The 26,117-nt window shown below is 39.9% G+C and overlaps 1 protein-coding gene across 9 annotated transcripts in view; it reads left to right on the top strand.

The window, feature by feature from the left end:
* Positions 1-26,117, top strand: part of LOC108239158 (regulating synaptic membrane exocytosis protein 1) — a 101,905-nt gene that overhangs the window by 66,374 nt on the left and 9,414 nt on the right. For 3 of the 9 annotated variants that reach the window (XM_017421687.1, XM_017421688.1, XM_017421685.1), the window contains 18 exons: positions 1,974-2,020; positions 2,703-2,818; positions 2,909-3,039; positions 3,316-3,487; positions 4,782-4,929; positions 5,148-5,204; positions 6,289-6,451; positions 6,760-6,864; positions 7,343-7,402; positions 12,575-12,664; positions 14,747-14,830; positions 15,954-16,019; positions 19,408-19,502; positions 20,540-20,658; positions 21,075-21,235; positions 21,313-21,527; positions 24,563-24,595; positions 25,592-25,757. In XM_017421687.1, coding sequence (XP_017277176.1) covers positions 1,974-2,020; positions 2,703-2,818; positions 2,909-3,039; positions 3,316-3,487; positions 4,782-4,929; positions 5,148-5,204; positions 6,289-6,451; positions 6,760-6,864; positions 7,343-7,402; positions 12,575-12,664; positions 14,747-14,830; positions 15,954-16,019; positions 19,408-19,502; positions 20,540-20,658; positions 21,075-21,235; positions 21,313-21,527; positions 24,563-24,595; positions 25,592-25,757 — 2,028 coding nt within the window. The remainder of the gene's footprint in view (positions 1-1,973; positions 2,021-2,702; positions 2,819-2,908; positions 3,040-3,315; positions 3,488-4,781; positions 4,930-5,147; positions 5,205-6,288; positions 6,452-6,759; positions 6,865-7,342; positions 7,403-12,574; positions 12,665-14,746; positions 14,831-15,953; positions 16,020-19,407; positions 19,503-20,539; positions 20,659-21,074; positions 21,236-21,312; positions 21,528-24,562; positions 24,596-25,591; positions 25,758-26,117) is intronic. The other 6 variants (XM_017421689.1, XM_017421686.1, XM_017421692.1 and 3 more) reach the window with 5 other exon arrangements.

Raw genomic sequence — 26,117 nt, 5'->3', positions numbered from 1 at the left:
CTTATCAGTTTAATACAGATTTTATATTCAAGACATAAAATCTAAAATTTGAAATAGATTGTTAAATCAGATATGTACAGCTTTATGCATTATATGTGTTTATATTTTGCCACATTTGTTGGTGCATTTAGAAATTCTTTATGTGGGTCCAAATGTGAAGAAATTAAAATGTAGTTTTCCTCAGAGTACATGATGAAAATGGGTCTCAGCTACTACCACACCAAGTTTTAGCTCTATAGCTGTAGAACTGACAGAGGTATAGTTATTATTCTTTTTTGATTAGCTGTGACAGCCATCTTGAATCCCCAAAGGTTAATCAGTTGCAGTTATATACATCTAATGATTACTTTCTGAGAGTTGAATTAAATCTGTCTGGCGGTTCATGAGCTATTTTACCAACAAACAGACAAACACACAAACAGGGAATTACATGATCACCTGCTTTTCATGGCGTTGGACAATACTGAAGCGTGCGTTGTAAAAAGTTAACTCTTATGACGTTTGTGTAACATTTGTGGTGCACTCCCTTGAATAATTTTGTCAGTGTATTTAGCTGAAGGGCAGGAAAGTTACAGTGTACCATGGTGTAAGCTTGGCGTACGCTACGTTGCCGTGGCCTCGCTGTTTTGTTGTTCTCACTGGTGTGACGTCGCTGCAGCATATCTGTGACGTTCAGGAGCATCTCCCTGTCTCAGTTCTTCCATGAGTCTGTGTGTCGGAATATAAGTCCTCTGTCTACATCTAGCCATGGTCTTACCCGTCATCTTCTGGGTCGTCGTTCCACTCTGAAATTAATCAGTCTGGCAGTTTGTCCACTGTTCTCCTCGTCTTCAAGTACAGTCCAAACCAAAACCAACAACAGCCACTTGCACATCAGTTCCTGCCAGATTTACTGTATAGCAGTACAAATCATGTGACCGCACACAGTACCCAACCTTCGTGTAGACGTTGGTACTCTTACAACGTCATGTATACTTGAACAACTCAACATGCACACAGCAGTAACCACATAACATCATGAATGTTGTATTTAAGAGGCATATATTAAGAACACTAAGGAATACACCACTGATATGTGGCTCTAATGAGACGGATAAGAAAGACAAACAATGGCATTACCTACTGTGGATAAAAATACCACAAGTATGCCAAAATACCATAGCAGAGTACTTAACGTAGTCCGGCGTGACATTGTGTAATGTCATACTAAAAGTGAGCTATATGTGGTGTTTCAAGGTTGCTACATTCATGCTACAAAATTTTTTAACGTGACCAATAAATCTGTGCCAGCCTGACACCGCTAAAGGTCACATTGCAGATATTAGAGTTTTAGATACATAAAAAGATCATGTGATGTTATTTTCATACAACCGCATGTCTCAAAACAGCATAGAAATGCAAGACAAATACACGAATGTGAGAGAGGGCTACTAGAAGGGGGCTGCAATTTGGTTTTAGCAGAACTGGATCGGCGTTGGGGTTCCTCCTTAACAAACTCAAGTCTTAGCCTTTTAAGAAGCAGATTTTGAAATAAAAATGTGACTGATAAGTGCTTCGCAGTTTGCTCAGTTTTGTTTCTAGTGCAGTAAATCCTTGTGTTTCCATGGGTGGGTGTGGGGGTGTGGGGGGAGGGCGGAGGGCGGACGATGAGGAAAGCTGATGCTGCTGGCAGAACCGAGCTGCTGGTTTTCATCTATTATTATTATTTCAGCTCATGACTCGGCCTCCAGAAGTGTGTGAATGAGTCTGGAGAAACAGAGCGGTCATGAGAGGAGCATGCCTCATCTTTCCTCTGCTTCTTCGTGTTGTTGAACCACATGATGCTTTTTTTTTCATCTGGACACCAGAACTACTTTCATTATTCCACTCCTTCTTCCTGTCCAAATGCTTCTGCATGCTTCTTTAGCAGTTTCATTTCTAACGTTGTTTCATCCAGCGTGACTGTTGACATTTCACTACTGTCTCTTTTCCAGTGATATTCCAAGAATCCCCGATACGTCCCACCCTCCATTAGAATCTAGTAAGTTTCTCTCTTGAAATGTTTCTGTAGGTCTGTCTCACTACAAAGCTTATTTTATTTGGTAATAAACAAGTGAACTAACAATTGTTAATGAATGGTTTCACTTTATCTTCAGTTAATTTGTTTGAGAGCTTTGTACATATATCGTAAGCAAAGTTTGACTGAAGAAATTCTATTTTATTTAGTTTGACCTGTGTATCAGGTTTTAGGTTATTATCCATCTTTTCACACAAACTGAAGGATATCTGGGTCATATCGTGTTGGATTTTTAATTTATATATAAAAAAGTAAAACAAACAAACAAATGAAAAACTGATATCTGTTTGAATTAAGGAGTTTGATCAACTTTAAGAAAAAAACATGTCTTTTTTATGTAATGTGTATTAAATTCAGCAAAGTGTTTTTGTGTTAGCAGTTTCTTCAGGCAGTCAGTAAAAAGGTACCTGAGTTCCTGCAACACAAAACCTGCAAACTAGGACAAATATTCTGAATCATTTATCATCCTGACAGGATTCTAAGAGAAAGAGAAAAGTTCTCAATAATACCAGAAGTTATAAGAACATATTTTTGGATTTGGTTACGAATTATATTATGTTTTACTTTGTCAAAAGGAGACTTTGAATAAGAGCAGACATTCCCCTACTTTAGTTTCAAACTTTTCTGTTTCCTTTTTGTTTATTAGCAGGTTCCAGTTCTTTTGAGTCCCAGAAGATGGAGAGACCATCCTTAAATGTCCTATCTCCCTCCAGTCCTGGGATGCTCCAAGACGCTCCGCAGTTGATGCCGGGCCGACTCTTGGTGAGTGTGTGCTCTCTGATTGGGCTGGTCTCCATTGGTGCTCAAATGAGAACTCAAAACATCACTTATGTTTGTGTGCTTCTCACCCAGGTGAAGCTGTGGTACGACAAAGTGGGTCACCAGTTAATCGTCAACGTGCTGCAGGCTGTGGAGCTTCCTCTTAGGCCTGATGGGCGTCCCAGGAGTCCTTACGTCAAAATGTACTTCCTCCCAGACCGCAGGTAGGCTGACCAATCATTGTAGGCTGCCAAATGACTTAGTGTCTTATAAAGTTCATCATTAAGAGGAAAGTATGAAGTGTGTCGACTGTTCCCATAATAAAAATTTGTTTTACAGAAAATCATTTTTGATTTCACCAGATTTCTGAAAGCTTTCTTTGATCATTTTCTAATGGTGCATGGCTATGAGAAATTGGTTGTGATTTCTTTTTTTGTCAGCTAAAGCTACAGTAAAAGTTGACTAAAAACGGCATCATAGATCTGTATTCTCTCGCGCAGTGACAAAAGCAAACGAAGGACAAAAACAGTGAAGAAGACCTGCGAGCCAAAGTGGACCCAGGCGTTTGTCTACTCTCACGTCCATCGAAGGGATTTTCGGAACCACATGCTGGAGCTGACGGTGTGGGACCAACCCAGGTCTCCTGAGGTGGACAGCATCTTTATGGGAGAGGTACTACACACAGCAGCTGATTTCTGACTGTTGCTGCCGGGCTGGGGCATGGCGGTCACCTCTGTGTGTTGATGTTTCTTTTCTCAACACTTCAGTGACCTCAGGTAGAAAATGAGGCGCTTGTAGAATGAGCACTAGAGGGCATATGGGGTTGCAGCATGAGTGGAGCAATGGTTTTATCAGGCAGGTATATATATGTATATATATCTTACAAAGTATAGTAACCAAACATGATTTTCAAAAATATGCATCTATCTGGATGATGATTTCATTTTTGCTCCATTAAACCACAAAGTAATGCCTACCTGAGCCGCAGAAACGCTGCCGCTGTCCTCCATCTTGAAACTATACTACCCTTCCAGGTCCTGCTGCTAAGTCAAGTGCCAACCCGACAGCCAAACCCATCTGCTCTCTGATCGGATTGGGAAATTTGTGATTGGCATGACATCGACCAATCAGCTGTGAGGAAGAAAACTCCGGACAAAATTCGTACTTGCAAAATAAAACTCACAGGCAGAGTTTTACACATAGCTTTCTGCTCAGACCATAAAAAAGATGACTTTGGTAATTATTGTTTTACAAATACAAATCTTTTTTTATACACACACAAATTCTTATCTACATGTGCACAAAGATAAAATTCTCAGACATTTTGGTTTACAAGATTACAAAACTTAATTCACAACTACACATTCTGATATACGAGCACAAAATATTTACGCCCATACAAGACAGACCACACCAAAGGAGGATTGCTGTAATGTGCATCGCATAGCTCCTTCTGGGTGTTTCACTTTTTTGTCTGCCACCGCATTCATAAGATAACAACAAGCAGGTTAAATGTGAGTTTGCACTCCCCTCATTATCTCTGTTTTGAGTGTTTGAATTATTCCCAACCTCTCTTTAATATCTAGAGTAAAATCTTTTGCTTTTTTTTCACCATCTCTGAAGAGTTTAAAAAGCAAGTAGTTGGTTTTCTGTACAGGGTACACGTTGTGAAATTGGACTCCACTACTAGCAGATTTTTTTTTTTTCCCAGAAACCAGAGGTGTTAAAGAACATCCCATGGTAACTCGTCAATTTCTAGCTTCAGCGTGGGCGAAGGAAACATTTGTGTTTCCCGTTAAAGGGATGTTGATATGCTGTCCTGAATGTTGCCTGAATGATCAGATCTGAGTCTGTTTTCTGCGTGTTTGCTCCTATCAGTGTTTAATGAGTTCAGAATCCCCTGACACATGTCAGCACCGAGTCTGAGCCGGCTCTGTATGAGCACTGTTTTGATCCTGTCGAACAGATCCTGATAGAGCTGGAGACGGCCTTACTCGATGACAAGCCTCACTGGTATCCACTTCAGACCCATGATGTCTCATCCATCCCACTGCCTCGACCCTCCCCCTACCTGCCCAGGCGCCACACAGACACACCTGGCAAGAAGCTGCAGCGTAAGTCTGAGAATCCCTTTTCGTCTGCGGATTTATTACCTGTGTATGTGTGTTCATCTTATCACTGTAAGAGAGGCTGTGAATGTCTTCCTCTCATCAAGCAAATTACATGTCTGTCAATACAAATGTCTGTTTTCACCTATGTTTCCTTTGTGCTTGTGCGTGTGTGTGCATACATGTATTTATATGTGTGTGCGTGTGTATTTATGACTGTTTAGGTTCTCAGCGTGTTACAGAGCCTGAATTTGATGAGGGTACAGCAGTAGTATCTAAAGGTGGGTGGGGACTGTTTCTTCACATCACATACTGTGTTTCCCAGAGCTCTTCTTTTTATCTGTCGTCATTCTTGAGACTTTCTCGGTAACTCACAGTTTGTCGCAGAATTTTGTCCTGAAATAATTGCACACATTACACTTTTAAGTGGCAGCTCAAGTGGCTTCTGTGGTTGTGGAAGCAAAAACATGGGAGGAATTTAAAGAGGCCATGAAGAAGAACTGTTGATAGGCCTGAAGGAGGCTCTGGCAAACCAGTCAGCGACTTGGAAAAGGAAAGCAGGGCTCATCCCAGGCCGTGCTTGTTTTGGGTGGGGAAACTGTCGACCTGGAAGGAGCATGTGATGATCTCCTCAATCTAGTCACCATGTTCACCTTTGGGGAAACAGAGTCTGAGAACTCAGGGGAAGGGGAGTTGCCTTGGCAAAGGTTGTCAGGGTAGTTGTAAAGCTGCTGGCAGGATTGGACAAGATTCTCTCCGTGATGGTGAAGACTGGACGTGTGGGGCTGGCACGCTTCTTCTGTCTGCCACCCCACAACACCTGTAGCATGGCAGACCAGGCTGGTGGTCCCAAATTTCAGAAAGGGGTGTTGGAGAGTATGTTCTAACTGTTGAGGGACCACAATGCCCGGCCTCTCACACTGAACGGAGGGATTTGAGGTTGTTCAGGCATTTCATTAGGATACCTCCTTGCACTCCCCTCCATAGGTTTTTCTGGGCATTGGGACCCTGGGGGAGACCTAGAACTCATTGGAAGGATTATATACCAGCATCACATTGTATCTTTATCAGATTCAATCATCTGACCAGTTTTACTGCATGCTTGTTAAGTTACAGTGGATCTGGCTTCAAACTCAAAATTCACACAGCGAATGTGACTCTGAAGTAAATTCTGATTATATACTGTGAATCTGGGAATACCTTGGGATACTCCAGGAGGAATTGTTGAGTGATAGACAGACAGACAGACAGACAGATAGATAGATAGATAGATAGACAGACAGATATTATAGAGATGTGAATGCATCTGTATATCCAAACTTCCTTTGTTTTTGTATTTACATGTGGTATCTTTGTGGCCTGCAGCAGACAGCCGTGGCAGGGAGAGGCAGCGGGAGTCCACGTCCACCCTCGAGGTGCCTGAGCAGCAGCGGACACCCTCCCATCACATACGTTCCCGCTCAGTGTCCCCGCACCGTGAGGAGCAGGGCCGCATCAGGTCCCGAGCACCCAACGTTCCCACTCAGAGGTCAGAGACAAAGCTATAATGATGCATTTGTTACTTTCTTCAGATGCTTATAATGCTAATGCTAATAAAAGACCAGCATCAGACCAGTGGGGGGGGGGCTCACTTACAGGAGGACATAAAACATGCATCAGAGAGGAAACAAGTTTGTTGGACGACACCAGACTGAGTCCATCTGCTAATGAAGTGGCTGTTTGATACAGAACACACAGTGCTGCCAGCTCTGCTTTTACAGGCTGAGTTAAAGAGGCTGCGGCAGCACCACCGGACCCCCACCCTGACACAAATCTGTCCGTTTGTCTGTCTTTCAGGAGTTTGGATGATGAGCTTCCCCACACTCGTCGTTCTCGATCTCCAAACCGCTACTACGACGCTGCCAGAGGCCGCCGGCAAGGGGAGGAGTACCTGGACGACAGGTGTGTGTGTGTGTGTGCCTGCGCATATGTGTAATCAGATAAAGTGGATCCAATGGGTGTTCAGTGTGGGAAGTTTGCATTTGACCCTGATATTTCTGATGTTTTGTGGTTTTGTGTTACGAGGCTTTGAATTGTTTTGCATAACTTTGTGCTGCAGAATTGTGTGTTTGAATTATTATTGTGTGTTTTACAAATTTTATTGAACAATTCTTTTTTTTTACTTTTATTAGAGCAAATCATTTTTTTGTTTAGGTTTAGGTGCTGCAACTGAACATTGACTGTGATGTTGAAAACTAACTTTTTTTTAATTTAGTTTTGTTTTTTTGTGTAAAATATATCAGTGAAATTTCAGAAAGTGCGTTTGTGCGAAAGTTTGCAGACTCCTTTTCCCTATTTACCCCCTTCTCCCCTCTGCTCTTCTGCTGTTTTGACTGTTGTTGATATCCTCACGTGTCATCCATCTCCATGGTAACCACAGTGAGGTCATCATGCTCCACCAATCAATGCGAGGCAAAAGTGCTGAGTGCCTACACACCAGGTAAACTGGTCACTCGTGACATGTTGTTTACATTCTGGGACCAGACGAGGTTTATTCTCATGTACTTGGTGATTTGTCCAGTCGCATCATTGTATTTTCTTTGATAAGTCAAGGAAACAAAACAGTTTAGAGAATGATAAAGTAGAAACATACTGTTAAAATACTGTGAAATTAAATTAGATATTGTTAGACAACCATTTTAATTCAGAATAAAGTATAAACACTCACATTTTAAAAGACACTTCAGAACAGCAGCCTAATGCAAGACAGAAAACATATTTCATGATGATTCGATGGAATCTCCTGGCTGTTCAGCTGCACTGCTCCCTCAGGTCCACCAGAGGACACTACAGGATCATGGTTAGATTGAGGTTCTCCAACCAGAACAACAATGTGGCATTTATTCTGAAAGGCTAAATAACAGTTTATAGAAATCAGACCAGTGATTATACACTAGTTTTGTCATTGCTGAAAGCTTTTTTTTCCAAACCTTTTCTAATCCATATCTGTACTCAGTTAAAACTGCAATTTTTTTTAAGTTTTCATAAAGGTTGCTTATCACACATGCAGTACTCACATCTACATGGGTCTTAGTTTGCTGTTTGAGCACACGGTGTGTGAGGTAAGTCACATTCTTCAGAATACATCTGTGTGTTTCAGTCGAGGCTGATAAAAGTTTTAACGCTGACTGAGCACTAGTCAACCTGTGTGCACACAGATGTGTTTGAAGGTTGAGCATAATTTCACTGCTAAGGAGAACTGTAGCGAAAAACTCAGCTTTGGTAGTATGTATCTTTGTCATTTGGTTTCTTGTTTCATTTGCTCACCCTGTAAAAACCTACAAGCTTAACCAGTGATTTACTCTGTCCATGGGCACGCGTTAAGAAACAGTATAACATGTAGAAACCTTTCTCTCAGTTATAATACAGCCAATATTTTAAAATAAACATGGAATTAAACAAAACAATAAATTTTGCTTCAGATGAGCTAACTGTCAATAAATAAAATCACTGGATAAGTTGCCTCTCATTCTGTTCTGTAGGATCTGTCTTTATGTTGCCTTGTCTCTTAGACACTTTTCTTCCTTTTCTCACTTGTATTTGTTGCATGTGTGCTCACAGTAGAAGATGTTTTACATTCTTACTCTGAAGATGATCCTTTTGGTAAATAATATCCACAAAGAGACCAACAGGTAGGTGTTGGGGTATGACTTCCATATGCTTTGAATGAGCAAAATGGTAAAATGTGTAGACTTTTCACGTTTCAGTGTTTTACCTACATTAATGCCCTCAGTGTTGCATAATAAACTGAGGTTTATTAACTGGTAACTTTGGATAGTTTGTAGTTCACAAATGAAAGGCAGTCTAGATGATGACTCTGTTGTGTATATGAATGGCAAGATCAGAAGATGGTTTTGAAAGAAATGTAGGGTTTGAGAAATTGTATAAGCCTGAGTTTAGGACAGCTGGTCATCAGTCATACTCGGGAGTTTTGCAAACTTTGTTTGGGATATAATTTATGAAGCAGTAGTTTATGTTATTGTATAGTGCGGATTTATTGGCAGAGAGGAACATTTTTAGAGAGGTTTAACTGTTGCTGGTTTTCATTTACGCATTTGGAAACATTTAAAAGACAAGCTGAGATTCTGTTTGAGTTCACTGGGTTCTTGTGTGCGATGTGTAGTTTGGTATCACATGTAGCAGTGGTACGAGATGTCATGGAAATGCTTAATTGATCCAAGAAGGTGGTGTGTAATTCAAGGGTTATGGGTCCGAGGACTGAGACCTGACGGAAACCATACAGAGGTGATGAACTTGAAGGTGATGATTATTGTGCAGTGTCACCCAGTTAGGTACAACCTCCAACTGTATAGACTGTAGACATGCTAGACCTCATACAGGATTCTGAAAGCTGAAGCTGGAAGTGGACCAGCATCCTTATAGCTGGTCCTAGTACAAGTTTTTATGTACATGAATACAACTTTTTCCTTATTAAAAATAAGGAAAAAGTCTTTAAAAAGTTCTTACCTTGCTGCTGTATGCTCAAGTATTCATTTTAAAAAATATTTAGCTGTAATTAGTTATTGTATGTTTAAAAAAATAGTAATGTAACACCATGATTGTGTGTGGAAGACTAGGCAGACGTTAAAGCCCCTCATATCTAATGAGTAGAATCTGATTTCAAAAATACAACGTGGCAGCGCCCATAAACTGCTTCCTGCTGGCTCCAGTTCCCAGCGACAGAAGACAGGGACACCTGGTCTAATATTAGAATCCAGCATACGGTCCATGGGTACAACTCAAACCAAGAGTATTCTGGTTATGTGCATTTTAAATGCTGCAGAGAATCTGAAAAGGATGGGAACCCTGGACTGTGCTGCAGCCTTAAATGTTTTTGAGGTCTTTGTCATAAAAACAGACCCATTTTAATAGAGTGATCAACCTAAAAATCATGTAATATATAGAAATTTTTCTTTAAAAGAAAATCTGAGACTTTTTTGAGGCTAATTTTATTTCAACTTTCTCAGATACTGTTTTGTGAATTAGAATAAAGCAATGGGTGGGTTAAGATACAGAAAAACCCAAGAGCAGCACTTCTTTTTGCAGTGGGGATTAAAACCACAGTTTTGCATCAGAACGTGTAGTAGTGTAGTTTCTGAAGTTAACCTAAGCTCATGTTTGTATTATCAGCTCTCACAACAGTGCATTCATTTACCTTTATTCGTTGTGGTACAGAGCATTCATTTGCCTGAGACTTATCTAGTTCATTGCGGCGTATCTTCTAGTTAAACCAGAATTATGCCCAGGCAAATCATGGTTGTAGTAAAATGTTGCTCTGTCTTAAGTGAGATATATAAAACTTTTATTTTGGGGTCCAAGGACCCAAACTAATGCTACCGGTTGATTTTTGTCAACAGTGTTACATTCTTTTAAAAAGTGTTTTTCTTTATGTAATAAACGATGAATCTGAAGTGGTTAAAAGGGTCATGTCAGCATAAGAGGACACAAAAACAAAACCTAGATGTCTCACCATCTGAAGTGTACTGAGACCTCTTGACATTCTCTTTTGACAGTGTGAACTTTTCTCAGCCATTTAAAAAAAACGTAACAGTTAAAGGCACTCAGAAAGCAACACATACTAAAGTTAGGAGGAGAAACTTGAGCTTGCAACTTTCAAAAGTCTGCTGCCTTACCTTCACGTGAGTATCTCCCCAGAAAAATATTTTGCATGCTCTGTTTGTGACTAGTTCCACTCTTCATGCATGTGAAAAGATGAGCCTTGGTAAGTGATTAAAGATGGCTGTGGCACTGTGGCAACATAGCACTCCATGTCACACTCCAGTCAAATGTTCACTGATGAGTTGTCACTTTGGTAAAACAAAAACACACGAAAACAAGATACATTTTTTTTCTCAGTAGAAAAGGCTTAAAGTAGGGGTTGAGGATTAAATTTAATATCTCAAGTTATTTATAAACACTAACAGCATTGATGTGAATACCTTCAATAAAAACTCTGCTGTGTAACCTGTTCATCTTACAGCTTAATAAAACTGCTTTAGAGTGTCTGTAATGACAGAACTTTTGTAAATTGCCAATGGTAAATCTATCAAAACAAGAACACATGTTTCTCTTTATTTATCATCATCACAACCTTCTGTGTGCAATAGCTATCAGGGCTGAGGCTGAAGTAAAGAAAAAAGCTGTGCGAGCTAAATCCTGGGACAAAATAACATTAGGGTACTTTCTTACCATAAATAAACTTGTGTTACAAATCTAGGGGGGCACGCCGTTGAAGAATGAGCCAAAGCAGAATTTGTAGAAAGCCTGTGATAAACAGAGATGATGATTCCTTCTTCTCTCTGTGCTCACTACAAGTACAAGTTCAGATCAGGTCTTTAACACTGCAGAAATGTTTGCAGCCAGCTGCATTTCCTGCTCAGATGGGTGCTGGACAGTTCTCATTTCCACCAACTCAATTTTGTACACTTGCACTTACCATATGCACAATATCATTGCAGGCACCAGCTCCCAACAGTCTTACAAAGGGAATAAGCTGTTTTATTTTATAGTCAACATTACTGCATTTGGTCTTATTTTTAAATCTTCTACCTTGAGGCACACATAATCACTCATGTCATGGTGGGTGAAATGCTAGGCACGGACTCAGAGTGCAGATGCAGTATGTTGAGGTGGACACTGCTTGTATGAAGTACAGAGAAAAGCACAACCTAGCCTGTTTGTGTTTTTAGGAAAACATTAAATTGTCATAATTTAGAAGCTTAATGCCTGATTTGAATAGAACTGCATTTTTAATTTCTTATCTCTTGAGATTCATAGTTTTTCAGAAAACTTCAGGAACTACAGCCCCAAATGCCCAGGCCTAACCCCATTAATAATAATAATAATAAACCGATCCAAATCTGCTTATTTTAATTTCAAAAGTGTACTCCAGTAGAATAAAGTGTTGGGATGGTGACCAAGGCTAGTATGAAGAACCCTGTGGCAGATGACTTCTTTTTGTAACCAAAAAGTATGGGTACAAAGTAACCAAATATCATGACTTGGCAGAAGTATGAATTCACCCAGAGGTGCTCAAAACAGAGACGTTCAACATGTTGGTAATTCTAGCAATAAATAGTCTTGATTCTGTAACCTAATAAAGTTTTTTGTTTCAGTCATTTATTGTGTTTAATGTTAAATCATTTCATTCTGTTATGCAATAGCAATAAAAGCATGTTATCTAAAATATGAAGATGAATGACCTACTCTTAGATGCCCTAAAATGACATACATGACCCCAAGAGGACCATTCAAGCAGACAGTAATAAAATAGGCATATAATTGAAGGAACATTTGAAAGTATGGATATTGGACACTGACCGATTTTAGTTTAAAAATTATCAATCCCTGTCATTAACAGTTGGGACATATTTTCTGTACCTTACTTCACCCTCATGACAATCATAACATCTTAACACATACTCCCATCCCAATGGTTTAACTCTCAGACTAACATTAAGATTTACAGAATGTAAAATAATTTTCCATTTAAAAACCTTTTTCTGTTTGTCCATTGTTTCTCTTTGTGTTTGTCCCTGTCGTCTCCTCTTGTCTCCTCGTCCTCTCCTCCTCCTCCTCCATTGGATGGCATGTTGTGATGTGATGCATCTAGTGATCTGAAGCCCTCTCTGGACAGGGTTAGGAGTGCTAGCGCCAACTGTCTAACTCCAGACAATCATGCCCCCTCACCAGAGACTGAAAGGTACCAGCCTCTGCTCCCACCCCTCCTCCTGTAGTCCTTCCTACAGTTTTTAGTCCACAGCTGCTCCTGGCCTTTGTAGCGCTTTCTTTCCTGAATGATTCCACCCTCACTGCATATATTTTTGAGTGAATTTTCTCCCTCATCACCTAATCCATACCACCATTTGGCAGTGGCAAGGACACAGCTGGGCCTTCTATATCCTACCAAACCTCTCACACACACACTCCACACATGCAACCATGCAAATATATAAAACAAGTTGCAGTTGCAAAGACAGACTTTTTAAGTTATAAATCAACACTCACAAGTAGTAGGAAACTCATGGCACAACCACACACCCTATTGATGTTTTCTACAACATAACAGACCAGCTGAAATTTTGCTTTTTGAAACGCATTATGATTTTATTAGTTACAAAAGTAAAACAGATCCAATCAAGACGCATAAATTGGAGCCTGCATAACAAATTTAGCACAATCTTTTGAAAATCATGCGACAAGTGTGCATGTAGCAACAAAATAGTTCAATGAAATAGGCTACAACACCGTAGTAAAGAGCTCCAAGTCATTTTGTGCATTTGCAACTCCATATTTCTAAGCTTCCAAGACCATAAGACAAGAGTCAGGCAGGTAGGAAGATTGGAGGGTCTGGGTACGAAGTGACCAGAACTGAGTTATTAAGTGAGGAAGAAACAACGTGACAGCACTCATTGTAAATACCCCCTACAGCAAAGCTAGCCAAAATAAATTGTTTAACTCACTGCTGATGTTCACTTGAAAACAAAATCCATTCAGGCAGTCCTTCTTGATAATTAAAAAAAATAATTTATCATTGTTTCTCAAAGTGTTAATGTTGAAAGCTGTTCCAAGATGACCTCCTGTGTTATAGTTGGGTTTTTTCAGCAGCTAATCTTCTCATTCTTTTATTTCTTTCTGATTCCCAGTTGTGAACCACACAACTAGCAAATTAAGTGTTTAATAAGCTCTAAATGTTAAAGTTTTAAGTTGCCTGTTTTAAACAAAGTTAATCACTTTATTGTCCTTTTCAGTGCAGCCTAAGGCAGAATACCAACGTTAGCTGTGCTTCCTCTGTAAATTAGCCTGTCTAGAATACCTTTCAGTTTATTCTCATTTGTTTTAGAAGTCAGAGGGTTATGATATGGATGCAGAGTACCTTGTGTAGAAGACCGCAAACAAAACATTCTGATTGAGTAATGTTTTTCTCAACACAAAACTACTTCATAGTGCAGCGTTCGGACAGAAAACAAACAAGCTTGTGTTATATTGTTATGTTGTAGACATGTAAGCTATGGATTTTTAAATTTAATAATAATAATTCAAAATTATTTATTAATGCGTAAACGCTGGACTTACACTGAATTCTTCAAAGGCCCTGAAAGTTCGCCACTGCCATTTGCCTCCATTTTACTCCTCCTTCAACTCCTGCACATTCCCTCAGTTACCTGTGAGGTTCAAAGGTTTTTACAAAGTATATCAAATAGCGAGCGGCGTTGACTGCACTCACTGTATGTTTGCTCAGTTTCAAAACTGTTACACTTTGGAATCACTGTGCCAAACTGCATTTCTGTCACCTACCGCAGTATCTAGACAGCAGTCACTGAATTCACTATAACAACTGTTAATGAAGATGAATCTCACTGTCCAGCCTTTTGAACAGTCCTTCAGCTGAGCTGCACTCCTTAGTTATCCCAATACCCCTCCACCCCCACCCAAAAAAAAAAAAAGACTGTGGATCATTCATCCTGTTCATGCTCACCTTAGTGCTAACAGTTACCTCTCATTGGGCATCTTCAGCCTGGAATTCTCATGAAGGTTGTTGTTTTTTTTAAATAAAACAAAAGTAACATTCTTTAAGATAGAAAAATGATTTTGCAAGATAAAATAACTTTAATTTGCATAAAATGGAAATTCATATATTTTTAAAACATCCCTCAGTCGGCCAGTATTGTGTTTAGTGCTTGTTCTGTTGTCTCAAAGAGGTCTAAATGAATAAACAGCATTTTACTGACATTTCACTCTGAGTTTGTCATGTAGGTGACATCTTTTGTATGTGTACACATAGAAAGCCTTTGTCCCATTCCCTGCCTCGACGACGTCCGGCAAGTCCCCGGATTCTTATCCAACATGCTTCCCCTGAAGATGACAGGTACCCTGTTGTGGACCCCCTTCTCCTCTCTGAAACTGCTTACTCTTGGAGCTTGACTTGTGCCTTAAAATCTGATACTATTATAACACAAAGTATCAACTGCTCTGTTGAACTAAAACAAGAAGAGAAAAAGCCTTTTTCCCACAATTACTTTTCCCTTTTTTCTTTTAGTGTAACATTTGTAGAAGCATAAATTAGATTCTCTAAAAGCTGACATGCATCTCCATGGTCCATCAGCCTTGTTAAGGTTCAGGCAGATGTCAAGCTCTACGTGATCTTTGCTCCTCTTTCTTTGCTGCGTACTGATAACTCTGTGAATAGCTAGAAGTGAATGTCCACTGAAAACTTCAATTCTGCTCTGATAAAAGTGTAGTGGCTGTGTTGGTTGTGTTTTTCAGTTTGTAGTTAGATTAGCAGAAGCAGACCTTAGTTGTGATTAATGTTGTTTTAGTGTTTTCCTGACTTCCTGTTCTTGTTTTGCGACTTTCTTTGCAAGGTTTGTGTCACTTTTATCTTAAAGTAGTCACTGCTGGCCACGGTGTCTCCCTGCTGCGTTCGCTTCCTGCAGTCCACTTTTTGTTCTGCAGCTCTGCGGTTTCTGTTTTCTCGCCTGCTCCTCTCTCTTTGAGAAGTGTTGCTTTTTCGAAGGCCTGGTACTCAGAGATGATATGATGTTCATAATTCATGTTATATGTGTGACTGTGTTTTTGTGTGTGTGCGTGTGTGTGTGTGTGTGTGGCGGGTGCGTGCCTCATCCTTGTCATTTTCATGTCCATTAATGGAGAATATGGATGCTACTTCCCACTCAAGAGACTTTAATTCACCTCAGTACAAAGAGGTACACTCACACCTCTGTCCACAAACACACATTTACACAGGCTCAGGTACAGATGACACATGAGTGTATGGCAACCCTTATATTCCTGTCACCAACATACAATCCATCACAGCATGCCTCCTTTTCCACATCAAAAACTTTTTCAGCCAATGACAGCCCCTAACAGAGTTGGACTTTTCTACATCAAAATGATTTATCCTCCATCATGCTCTCATCCATCCATCCATTTGTTTATCTGTTGATTCTGTTTTGTGCTGTTCCCTTTGCTCATGCACCATTCTCCAGGCAGCCTCGGATTCTGGAAAGCCCAGAGTGTCAGACTCTTGGCAGGAAGCAGTCTGACGGCGGCAGGTAAGATGTGTACTGTGGACTCAGCATAAACAGAAACGGGCCCAACTCACTTTCTCCAAGTCCAAATTAGGAGAATCAACTTTCTCAGATTGTTCAAACACTTTTTCTACATGTCCCTTCATTTTATGAGCCTGTAAACACCTACCCAGAAACACCATCAACTATTCAACCACCTATATATAAAAATGATAAATAAACATTACTGTAGCTTTGCAAAATGAAAAAAGGAATGGCAAAAAGGGTCAAATTACAAGATTTTAGGTTTAATGTACATTTATTGTTAGACAAGGTTTAATTGTATCATTTTTGACAAACAAAGATGTTGTGAATTGTCTTACCAACTGGCAAACAGATGCAGCTTAATAAGCTTTGTAAGTTTCTCATTTATGTACCGCTCTGACCTACTACTGTACCCCCCACAAAATCTCATTTGGTAGACAGTTGTAAGCATTCTCCAGGTCTATAAAAACCATGTGGACTGAACAAATAAACTCCCATTACCACCCTCAGCAACTCTGCAGTGGTAAAGATCTCCATGACCTGGACAAAAACGACACTGCTTCTTCTTAATCCAAGGTTTGATAATCATCTGAAGGCTCTTCAACAATGAACACCTGGTCAGGTGATAAATTGCAAATTTTAACAAACCATATATCACTTTGAAGCTTTTCAAATGAAGAATTTGAAAATAATAATAAGTCTGTATTGACAAATTCCTCACTGGGACTCATTTTGCCAGCACGGGTCACATTTCTCCCGAATCCAAGTTTGAGCTTCGGCCATGATTAACTTTGCAGTCATTTTGGTCACTTGGTAAATTTCAGTGCTTTAAGAATTCTCTGGGCTGTTCAAGCCCTGAAAGCTTTTTTCTTTACCTTGACAGCTTTTATCACCCCTGGCGTCCACCAATAGGTCCTCTGGTTCCTGCATCTGCAGTGGACGTCCTGAATATGGACCAGATGTATTCCATAGTCCTAGTCTTCCTTAGACGTGTGAAACTTTTGCAGAGGTGTGAGTTCAGGATCTCATGGAAAAGGACCTCTAACAGTTCCAGTTCACTCTCTACTCATTTGAATTGACCAGGTCTGCCCAGTAATCTTTCACACCACTGTTTTTACATCACTGGGTAGTGATCAGCTGACACTTCTGTCCCTCTCTTGACCCGAGTGTCCCCCAGTTTGTCTGTTCTCAGTAAGTCAACTTGTTTAGTGTGATATTGCTTCATTGAGCTCCATGAATTGCTCTTTTGCCCTTCCTGAGACTAATTTGCCATCCTAACAGGGGCCGATGTCCCAGACAACACATATCACAGGATCATCTGGGTACTCAGTATCTATTCTTTTTCTGCAATTACTTGATCCTGTTTAGGATCTTGTGCTGATGTCTATCCCTGCAGTCAGCAAGCCAAAGGAGGGGTGCATCCTTGACACCAGTCCATCACAGCCCTTGCATCACTCAGATTGAAAAAGCCCCTAAACATGAGGAATAAATCAGTATTTTTATTTAACAGGAAACTTTGCAAAGAATCTTTAGGCTCTTTGTCACAGGGGCAAATTATTTTTCTTTAGTTGCATCTGTGAGAAAATCCAAACACGACAGTTGGCGGGGCATAAAACTGTATTTTTGCACCAAGAAGGTGATTCATAAATACTTATGGAGCTGTCAAATAATCAAACACAGGGATTGGACAAAAACTGTTTAAAAACCATCCAAAGTCCAATGAAAACCAATAAAAGTTGTCAGAAGAACTATTGATCAGAACCACTTTAAAGTATTACAAGAAAGTCTGGCGTCTTAAACAAAATGTAAAGACATGAGGAGTGGCTTTCATTTGTCACACCTGTCTGTTGTTTTAATATACCTGCTGGTTTTACCAGATGTGTTTTAGAGGATGTGTGAGCGCAGAGGTCCCCAAACCCTGGTCCTCGTGGCCCACTGTCTTACATGTTTTATCTGGTTCCCTGCTTCAACACATCAGGCTAAAATGAATGAGTTATTGAGAGGCTTCTGCAAAGCTTAGTGACATTCTGAGGAGGTAATTCACTTATTTAAATGAGGTGTGTTAGAGCAGGGAAAGTAGACAGTTTGAAGGTTAGAGCCTCCGACAACTACAGGATAGAGTAACATTGTATCATCACTGCTAAGCTGACTGTAGGTCACTCAGTGATTCATGAATGCAGAGTCATATAGAACATGTTTTAGGACAAACCATTAAACTCAAAACTGAGGCCTCGTGGCTGATTTTGACCCAAGGCCAGCTGGAGGGTTAAACAAGCCAAACATTACCATCATTCATTAATAGGCTGTAGTTTTCATCACGTTGTGTCTAATTGGATTTCCTGTCTCAGACTGAATCCACAATGTGATTGTAGAAAACTTGACAACGTACAAAGATGTTTCTTTAAAACTTTAAATCATCAACCTGATCATGATGGTATAGTTAAGGTTTTACTAATGTCTCATTATTTTTTGCGTCACTGTTTATTCTCATCTGCTGCTTGTTTTCACCCCGTGCGAGTTTTGCTTGCTTACAGATTTGTGTGGGACTCTTGTGGTTGTGCGTCTTTGTGAACGTTCGTGCGTCAGATTGGGGGCGCTCCAGAGGAATGAGACTCTCACTTCTGCCCCCCGTTTTTTTTTTTTGTTTTTTTTTTAGCTTTACTCGAAAAATACGAAAAAATCAAAATTATGAAGAAAATTTAGTTTAAAATTGTATTTAAACAGTGATGCAATAAAAAAAACACATTTATTATTATTTTTTTCCATAGAATGAGAACATATTAGGAATGATTATGGTAAATTGTGTTATAACTGTTTAAACTGCAGTCAATTCAGGTTGATTGACTTTTTCTGGGTTAGAGTGAATAAACATGTGGAGAAATTATGGGGTTGAGTTTAAAGTCTATGTGATGCTTCACAGTTTAAATCTTGATTTGCTGCTCTGTTTGGCTACATGATTTTTCACTGTCACCCCCCACCCCCACCCTCAACAAGCTTCTGCCTGCTTCACTGTTAATATGATGCTGTTGCTGATGTCTCAACTCTAAACTGAATCATTTCTGATGGCTTTGTTGTGTCTTTTTTTGTTGTTGTTGTTTTTGTTTTTGCAAATTTAATGGTACTTCTTTTCAGTCAGGACATTTGCTCGTGTTTTTTCTCTGCTGAGACTTTTATTTTTTCACTTTAATGTACTTATTCTGATCTTCCCGCATACATTTTAAATTACTTTGTGTGAACAGGATACCCAGAGGAACCAGAGCAGTTAAAGGTGTCCTGGATCACCTAACCTTTCCTCTCTCCACCAGCCTTGTTTCTGTTCTCCCTCAAACTGATTCTCCATGTCCGTTCTCCTCTCCGTCTGCTCTACTGTCATGTTGTTTCATGTTAGGGGCCTCCTGCAAGGCGGTGCAGCGGCATCCTCGTTGGCGCGCAGAGTGAGGCAGCTCCCCCAGCTTCCCCCCCAGACCAGTACTGTAGAACAAGGTATGAGGACAGATTCTTGTTCCTGGATAAAAGTGTTACTGAAGATGATTAGGGTCATCCAGCCACTCTGACAAGAGTTACCTTCATTTGTGCCAATTACTCATTTAATTTTTTTTAGTTATTTATGGTTTTGATGTATTCGGGGTATAAATACATGATGAAAAATGTAAATTTTTGTTGTTAGACAGTGTTAATTTAATATTTGAACCAATTTAACTCTTTACAGGAGCAACACAAATGCCTTAAACAGGTCCTAAGTGTAAAATCTATTTTATTGGGATTTTCTAGGTCTTGATAAATTAAGGAAGATATAGACATGATTAAATAAAAGCCTAGCATTTCAGACTCTTTAACTAAGATAATCTTATGATGAAAAGGAACAGAGTAATAGTTGTTTTGGTCAAACTTGCACATTCTCATGCAACATTGTGAGCTCTCGCAAGATCTGACTTAGCACATGTGTTGGTGACTCTCATCTCTTATCACATCAAACTTTAGCTCAGCATTTGTAAATTTGACTGCATTAGTCATTTTCTGTGTTGGCTAAAGTTGATTAGCTGTGGTGGCCATCATGAATTGGATTGGCTCCAAAGGTTAATCAGTTCTACTTCCCTGTTATTAGTTTCAGAAAGATTCCTTAAAATCCACCCGCTTGTTTTGGTTAAATTTTGATAATGGACAGACTGTGTTGACTCCAGCAGTTAATGCCAAAGTTTTAAATAAAGATGTTGTGTAATGTGTTGCCCTTTGGGTATGGGGTGTGAATTACTCTCAGCCACTATCACACCAAATTTCTCCGCAATATCTGCAAAATCGAGTTAGAGCCATTTAGCTCTCAGAGTACAAGTTATGGGTCAGTTTCAGCTCCTACCACATTTGTCTGGTCATAGTTCATGACCAGCAACTTGTGGTGGGTTCTAAATGGGTTTTAGAGGTTCTGCTCCATCCGTCTTGCATTTGTCCTCGTTCAGCTTCTGTCTAATGAAGTGGCAGCTAATCATCAGTTCACTTGTCTTTTTTTTTTTTTGCACATGCAGCCCTGGTAGCAGAGGAGCGTGTTCGTCAGCTCCAGATGAGGGTTCATTCTAACCGGATGTCAGCTCCCCCCACCTCCAGCCAACAGGACCTGGATCGAGCCCTCAAGAACAAACGAGAGGTAGGTGACTGTTTTTATTCAGTCAGTCTCACACAGACATTAATACAGGTCTGATTTGATTCATTTTACCCAATGTTAAAGTATGTCAATGGGGTGCTTTCTTGTTCCGTAGTCCAGATACCTTTAAACAAATATTTTTTCTCAATTATAAAAAACACATTCTCCAGTGACAATGGGCATGCTGAAAAGCTGACAAGTTTGAGTGCACACGGATACATCAACATGTTAAAAATGTTTGCTTTGTGAAGTATTTTTCAAAATCTCCTTTTTTCCTCACCTAAAACTTGATTTGTGTGTGGACCAGAGGTGCAAATTATTTTAAAAAGTTCAAAGTCCAAGCTCATGAATCACAACTAAAAAAATTATCAATGTTTACCTGAAACCAACTTGTTCTGTCTTGGGTGTGGTTCCTGCAGCTCTATAAGGACCAGAGGAGGAGTAGTGAAAATGTATCCCATAAGTCCTCAGACAGTGATGTCAGTGACGTGTCAGCCATCTCTCGAACCAGCAGTGCCTCTCGCATCAGTAGCACCAGCTACATGTCCATCCAGTCAGAGAGACCCCGGGGACGCTTCAGGTACCCCCGTTTCCCTGTCCAACATGGCCCCTCTGTAACGAGGAGTTACTAACGCTTTGTAAAAACGTGACCCTCAGCCGAGCTATGCGTGCATCGGGCCGCCACATGATGAAGAGCACCAGCGTGAGCGGTGAGATCTACGGCATGGAGCACGCCGACGGCAGCCAGTCGGACACGGCACTCGGGAGCTTGGGGAGTGGGATCAAGAAGAGGCGCTCCAGCCTGAGCCAGCGCGTTGTTGCCATCCTGCCGTCAAGACGGAGCCGGAGTACCTCACAGCTCAGCCAGACAGGTCAGAGACAAGTCTGAGAAATCCTCACTTATTCTTACAGCGAAAGGGGATGAGCAAACAATCAAATGGAGATCTTCTAGAAAAAGGTGTTTCTTAAATAATCAACACATTACCTTGAAGTTGTCTCATCACTTCCTCCTTTACTTAACCACAGTTTCCTTCCAACAGAAATCTGATTTATCATCAGTGACATCACTGAGTTGTAACTAACTTTTAATAACCCTTTTAAGGTTTTAAATGTTAGAGGAAATGCTTGGCCATAGTTTAAAGAATCTGTGTAAAACTAATAAATAATTCATATTTTACTTGTAGTCAGTCCATCCTCAGGTGAGACCAAAGTGGATCACTGCTGTCATAGAAGTTCATGCGAACGTTATTTTAGAAACCTTTTACATGACTCTCAGTTTGAGATTAAACCGTTTTTACTTAGAATTTTGTGGTCACTTATAGGTCTTAACAGCAGCAGCTACATGTAGCACTTCCAGGTGTTGTCCCCCCCAACCCACACACACACACAAGTCGCATGATGAATGTTTAAAGAACCATAATTTGTCAATTTTACTCTTTTATAAAGAGTCAAGTGAAAAAGTTCACTTCAGGGGCCGGTTAGATTTCAGCAGTCTCTGAATCTGCCTGCTTTTAAATATTTAGACTCTCACGTGAATTTTAAAATCAGTAAAACGTGCACATGTTTTGTAATTTTACTTTATTTTATTTTATAAAGTTTACATATTGCTAAGCGGTAAAAGCAGTGCAACACTGCCCTCATTTGGTTAAAAGGTTTAAGTGTCTGTGGCAGATTTTACCAACTTCATTACAGATCATTACAAGATAACTAATTCCCCTCAAGGGATCAGTAAAGCATTTTCTGTTCTATTATTTTCTGATCAGCAACAAGATTCCCCACAGATGTTCCTGAGCTACCAGTGTCAGTAAAAGGCTGACAGTAAAACAGCACAGATTGTGTAAATTTTACAAACAAAAATTAATTAAAAAATTTTTAAAAATCTTTAAAAATTTACATTTATCCCTGAATGCAGATTGATTTGGGTGTGTGTGCAATTAAATGGAAACGTGTGTACGAATGTAGATGCTTTTTCTTGTTTTCTTTATTTGTTTATCTGCACTGTGATGCAAAAAAAGTGGGCCATTTCCCCTAATGAATTCAAGCGAGTTGAACTGAAAGCAGCTGCACCTCTGCTTTGATTCTTGAAGATGTTTTGCTTCTCATCTGAGGATCTCCTTAGATAAGATTCATCTTCCTCAGTTCAACTGACCACGGTCACCATGACTGAAAATGTGTATCCAACTCATGGCTTCACTTTTCCTCTCAGCGCGTGTTGCACTCTGAGTGTCCAGGTTGGTTTCCTAAAACACATGGAGCTGTTGTATGATGCAGGTCATCACCCTGGTATGTTTTATAGGGTTCATGGAGCAGATGCAAACTATGCTTAGTTAGAAAACCAAATAAAAGTAATGTGTTTCTGGCAGCATACTTCATTGATTCTCTGCTTTGGATCCAGTTTCTCCTGTGGTTTTATTGTCAAACGCGATGTCAATAAACTGACTAAATCTTTTTAGGGGTATTCCAGAAAGCGCCATGAGAGTTTGTCTCCATGGTAACAGACTCTGTAAAGTAAACCTGCTCTCTGGCAGGTGAGTTGTTCGTTCTTAACCAATCTGACTGATATAAAAGCAGGATTAATTCATAATGCCTGGCATCCAGAGAGGATTTTTTTAACTCACATTGGATTAGCTCTCACTCCCAGATGCACTTTTTTTTTGTTTTGTTTTGTTCAAATGGTGTCACTTTTCATCAGATTGGCTCATTAATTCTCCGACCACACATACTTTCCCAACCTTGGTCCTAGAGGGCCACTATCCTGCGTGTTTTAGGTGCTTCTCTGCTCTTTAGCAGGTCTTCAAGTTCTGTAGAAGCCTGTTAATCAGTCACTCATTCAAAGCGGGTGTGTCAAAGCAGGGAAACAACTCAAACAGGCAGGAAAGTGTTCCTCGAGGACCAAGGTTGGGAGGTATCTACACTGCTGTAGATAAAATAAGGTCTCGGTGGTGCGCTTTCATCAGAACAAAGTCTGTTCGTCACACTCGGACATAATTTTCAGAAATTAATTTGCAGAACACAACACAATCACCACAAAATAAACACAAAAAAATTTGCCTTTAATTTGTCTCCTTTAGTCTTCACAAGCCTACAAATACAAGAGTTTGCAGTTAAAATATTTTTTCCAACAATGAACATTTCACCTTAAACTTTATAATAAAATTTCTGGGTCTACTTTCCTGGTTCTGAGGTTTAAATACGGACCTTCGTTCTCATTTTTATATTCTTAAACAGATGCTGCCTGCATAACATGGATGGTGATAATAACTGAATCTTGAAAGAAATGATTTGCGTGTTCATTTATGTTCTTTATTAGTCATTATATAAAAAAAATCTATATAGATATAGATTTAAAACATCTGGTCAGAGGAGGGTAAGAAGTCTTTACCCTTTACAATCTCATAAATCAAACTGTTAGAATAAAACCTCTCATCACCACATAATCTCATTTACAGACACATCTTCCTAAAAACAGGTTGTTTTTTTTTTACTAATAAGCTGTTTTGAAAGGAATGTGGCCCGTTTATTTTCTTGAATTATTTGATTCTTAATATAAATGCAAAAAAGCCTTTCTGGAACCAAAAGCCCAAAGTGTCCCCTCCCTGTGCAAAATAACTCAAAGTTTATGTTCAAAACCAGAGTTTGTTAAACCTCCTTTCTAGAATACCCCTTTAAGAAAGTACTCTGTAGGTGCTGTAGGTACATTTTGATTAAATATATCTTCATACAGAGAAATCAGCTCTTATTTTTTTTTTCTAATGGATTAAGACCTTCCACGTATGTGTGCACTTGTTTGTACAGATTTGTACATGAAGCCTAATGACCATGATCACCACACCCTGAAGACTCCTTGAGAATATGTCAGATTGTTGTTGTTTATTGGTCTTGTTGTTGTTGTTGTGTGTTATTTCAGAGGCGGCGGGTAAGGCGGCGGACAGACAGAAAGGTAAACCAAAAGGAAGGAGGTCAACCACAGTAGATACGACACGTAGCGGATAGCTGTGCTCATAGACAGAAAAGAGCCTTTTGCCACATTACACTATAAATACACTATAAAGACTTCACTTGTTCATATTCTCTGAGACTTCCTGTTCATAGGTTATAAGAGAAAGCATCACAGCAGACATGTACAAGCAGAAGAGACAGACTCAGGCAGACATGTAGCCACAGAGGGAACGAGCAAAAACATCAGCAGAATTAGAAATCTGTTCCCAGATGAGCCCTTCCTGAACTCTGTCTCCGGCACGCATCCTTACTCCACCCTCCCGTCACCTCTTTGTTTAAAGGTTGAATCAGCTCAACAACAAGCCTGAATTTCTTTAATAACATTTCAAAACGTTTTGATTGCAGTTTACTTATACAGAGCTTTTCATTTTAAATCAAAAATCCAACATGTGTTAAAGATTTAAAAAAAAACAGGCTTCTAAAATGTGCTGGACTCTTCCTTTATATTTGGTTTTAAGCTGTCTGATTTCCTCAACCCTCTTCGGCCTCTTTTTATCCTTACATCCCTGTTAGATATTAAAGGTTTGAGTGGAATGATTCGGATCTTTCTCCTGTGACCTCATCACCAAAAGTAACAAACGTTTGCTCTACCTTGGGTTAAAGGTTGGGTGATCCATGTGACGTGTTTTCTCAGCTGAAAATATTTGTGTTGTGCACAAATTTGTGTTACCTTTTTATTTTGCATTAAAATTTGTCGAGATGTTGGTGAGGTCATCACGAGACGTGACTTTTTGCATGGAATCGATCTCAGGTTATCAGGCTTGTCCGAGTTGCTGCCATGAGTTTCAAAGCAGAGATTGAAAGTAACCCCGCAGAGACGCAAAACTTCCATTTCCGATGTGTACCAGCTCAGTTTCGATGAGAGGCCTGATAACTGATGGGAGTCCTGGTTTGCCGCGGTACTGGATTGTCACTGTTTCCCTGCGTTTCGCCACAGAGGCCTCGGCAGGGAAGAAGGTCAGTAAAGCCGGCAGCAGCAGCATCCAGAGGAGCGTGGAGACGGGCATGGCTGTGGAGTATCCACGAGGAGGGTCAGCCATGAACCGGCAGGCCAGCAGGGAGTCCACTGATGGCAGCATGAACAGCTACAGCTCTGAGGGGAAGTACGTACACATTTACACAGTACTTTAGTAGCATTAACCCTTTGATTCCTGATTTTGGAAGAGACTAAGATGACTTTGTGCCTTTTGTTACATGTCTGTTTTTATCAGTACAATAAACTCACTAAACAGGTTTAGTGAGTTCATTCTTCTTCCTTGCCTCCAAAAATAATTATTGGATTTTTGGGTATTAATTTAACTGTAGAAATTTCTGGAACATTCAGTTGTTTATTTATTCAGAGTACCTGATTAGTGCTTGTAAAAGATTAGCATTTGTTAGTGTTGCGGTTCCACCCAACCACACCCCTCCAGGTCTCACTGTCATTGCCCACGTGAGCGTTGAAGTCCCCCAGTAGAACAAGG

The sequence above is a fragment of the Kryptolebias marmoratus genome, linkage group LG22 (assembly GCF_001649575.2).
Source record: "Kryptolebias marmoratus isolate JLee-2015 linkage group LG22, ASM164957v2, whole genome shotgun sequence".
Lineage (NCBI taxonomy): Eukaryota > Metazoa > Chordata > Actinopteri > Cyprinodontiformes > Rivulidae > Kryptolebias > Kryptolebias marmoratus.
Note: the sequence above shows the minus strand (reverse complement) of the source record. Positions and strands in the feature narration are given on the sequence as shown.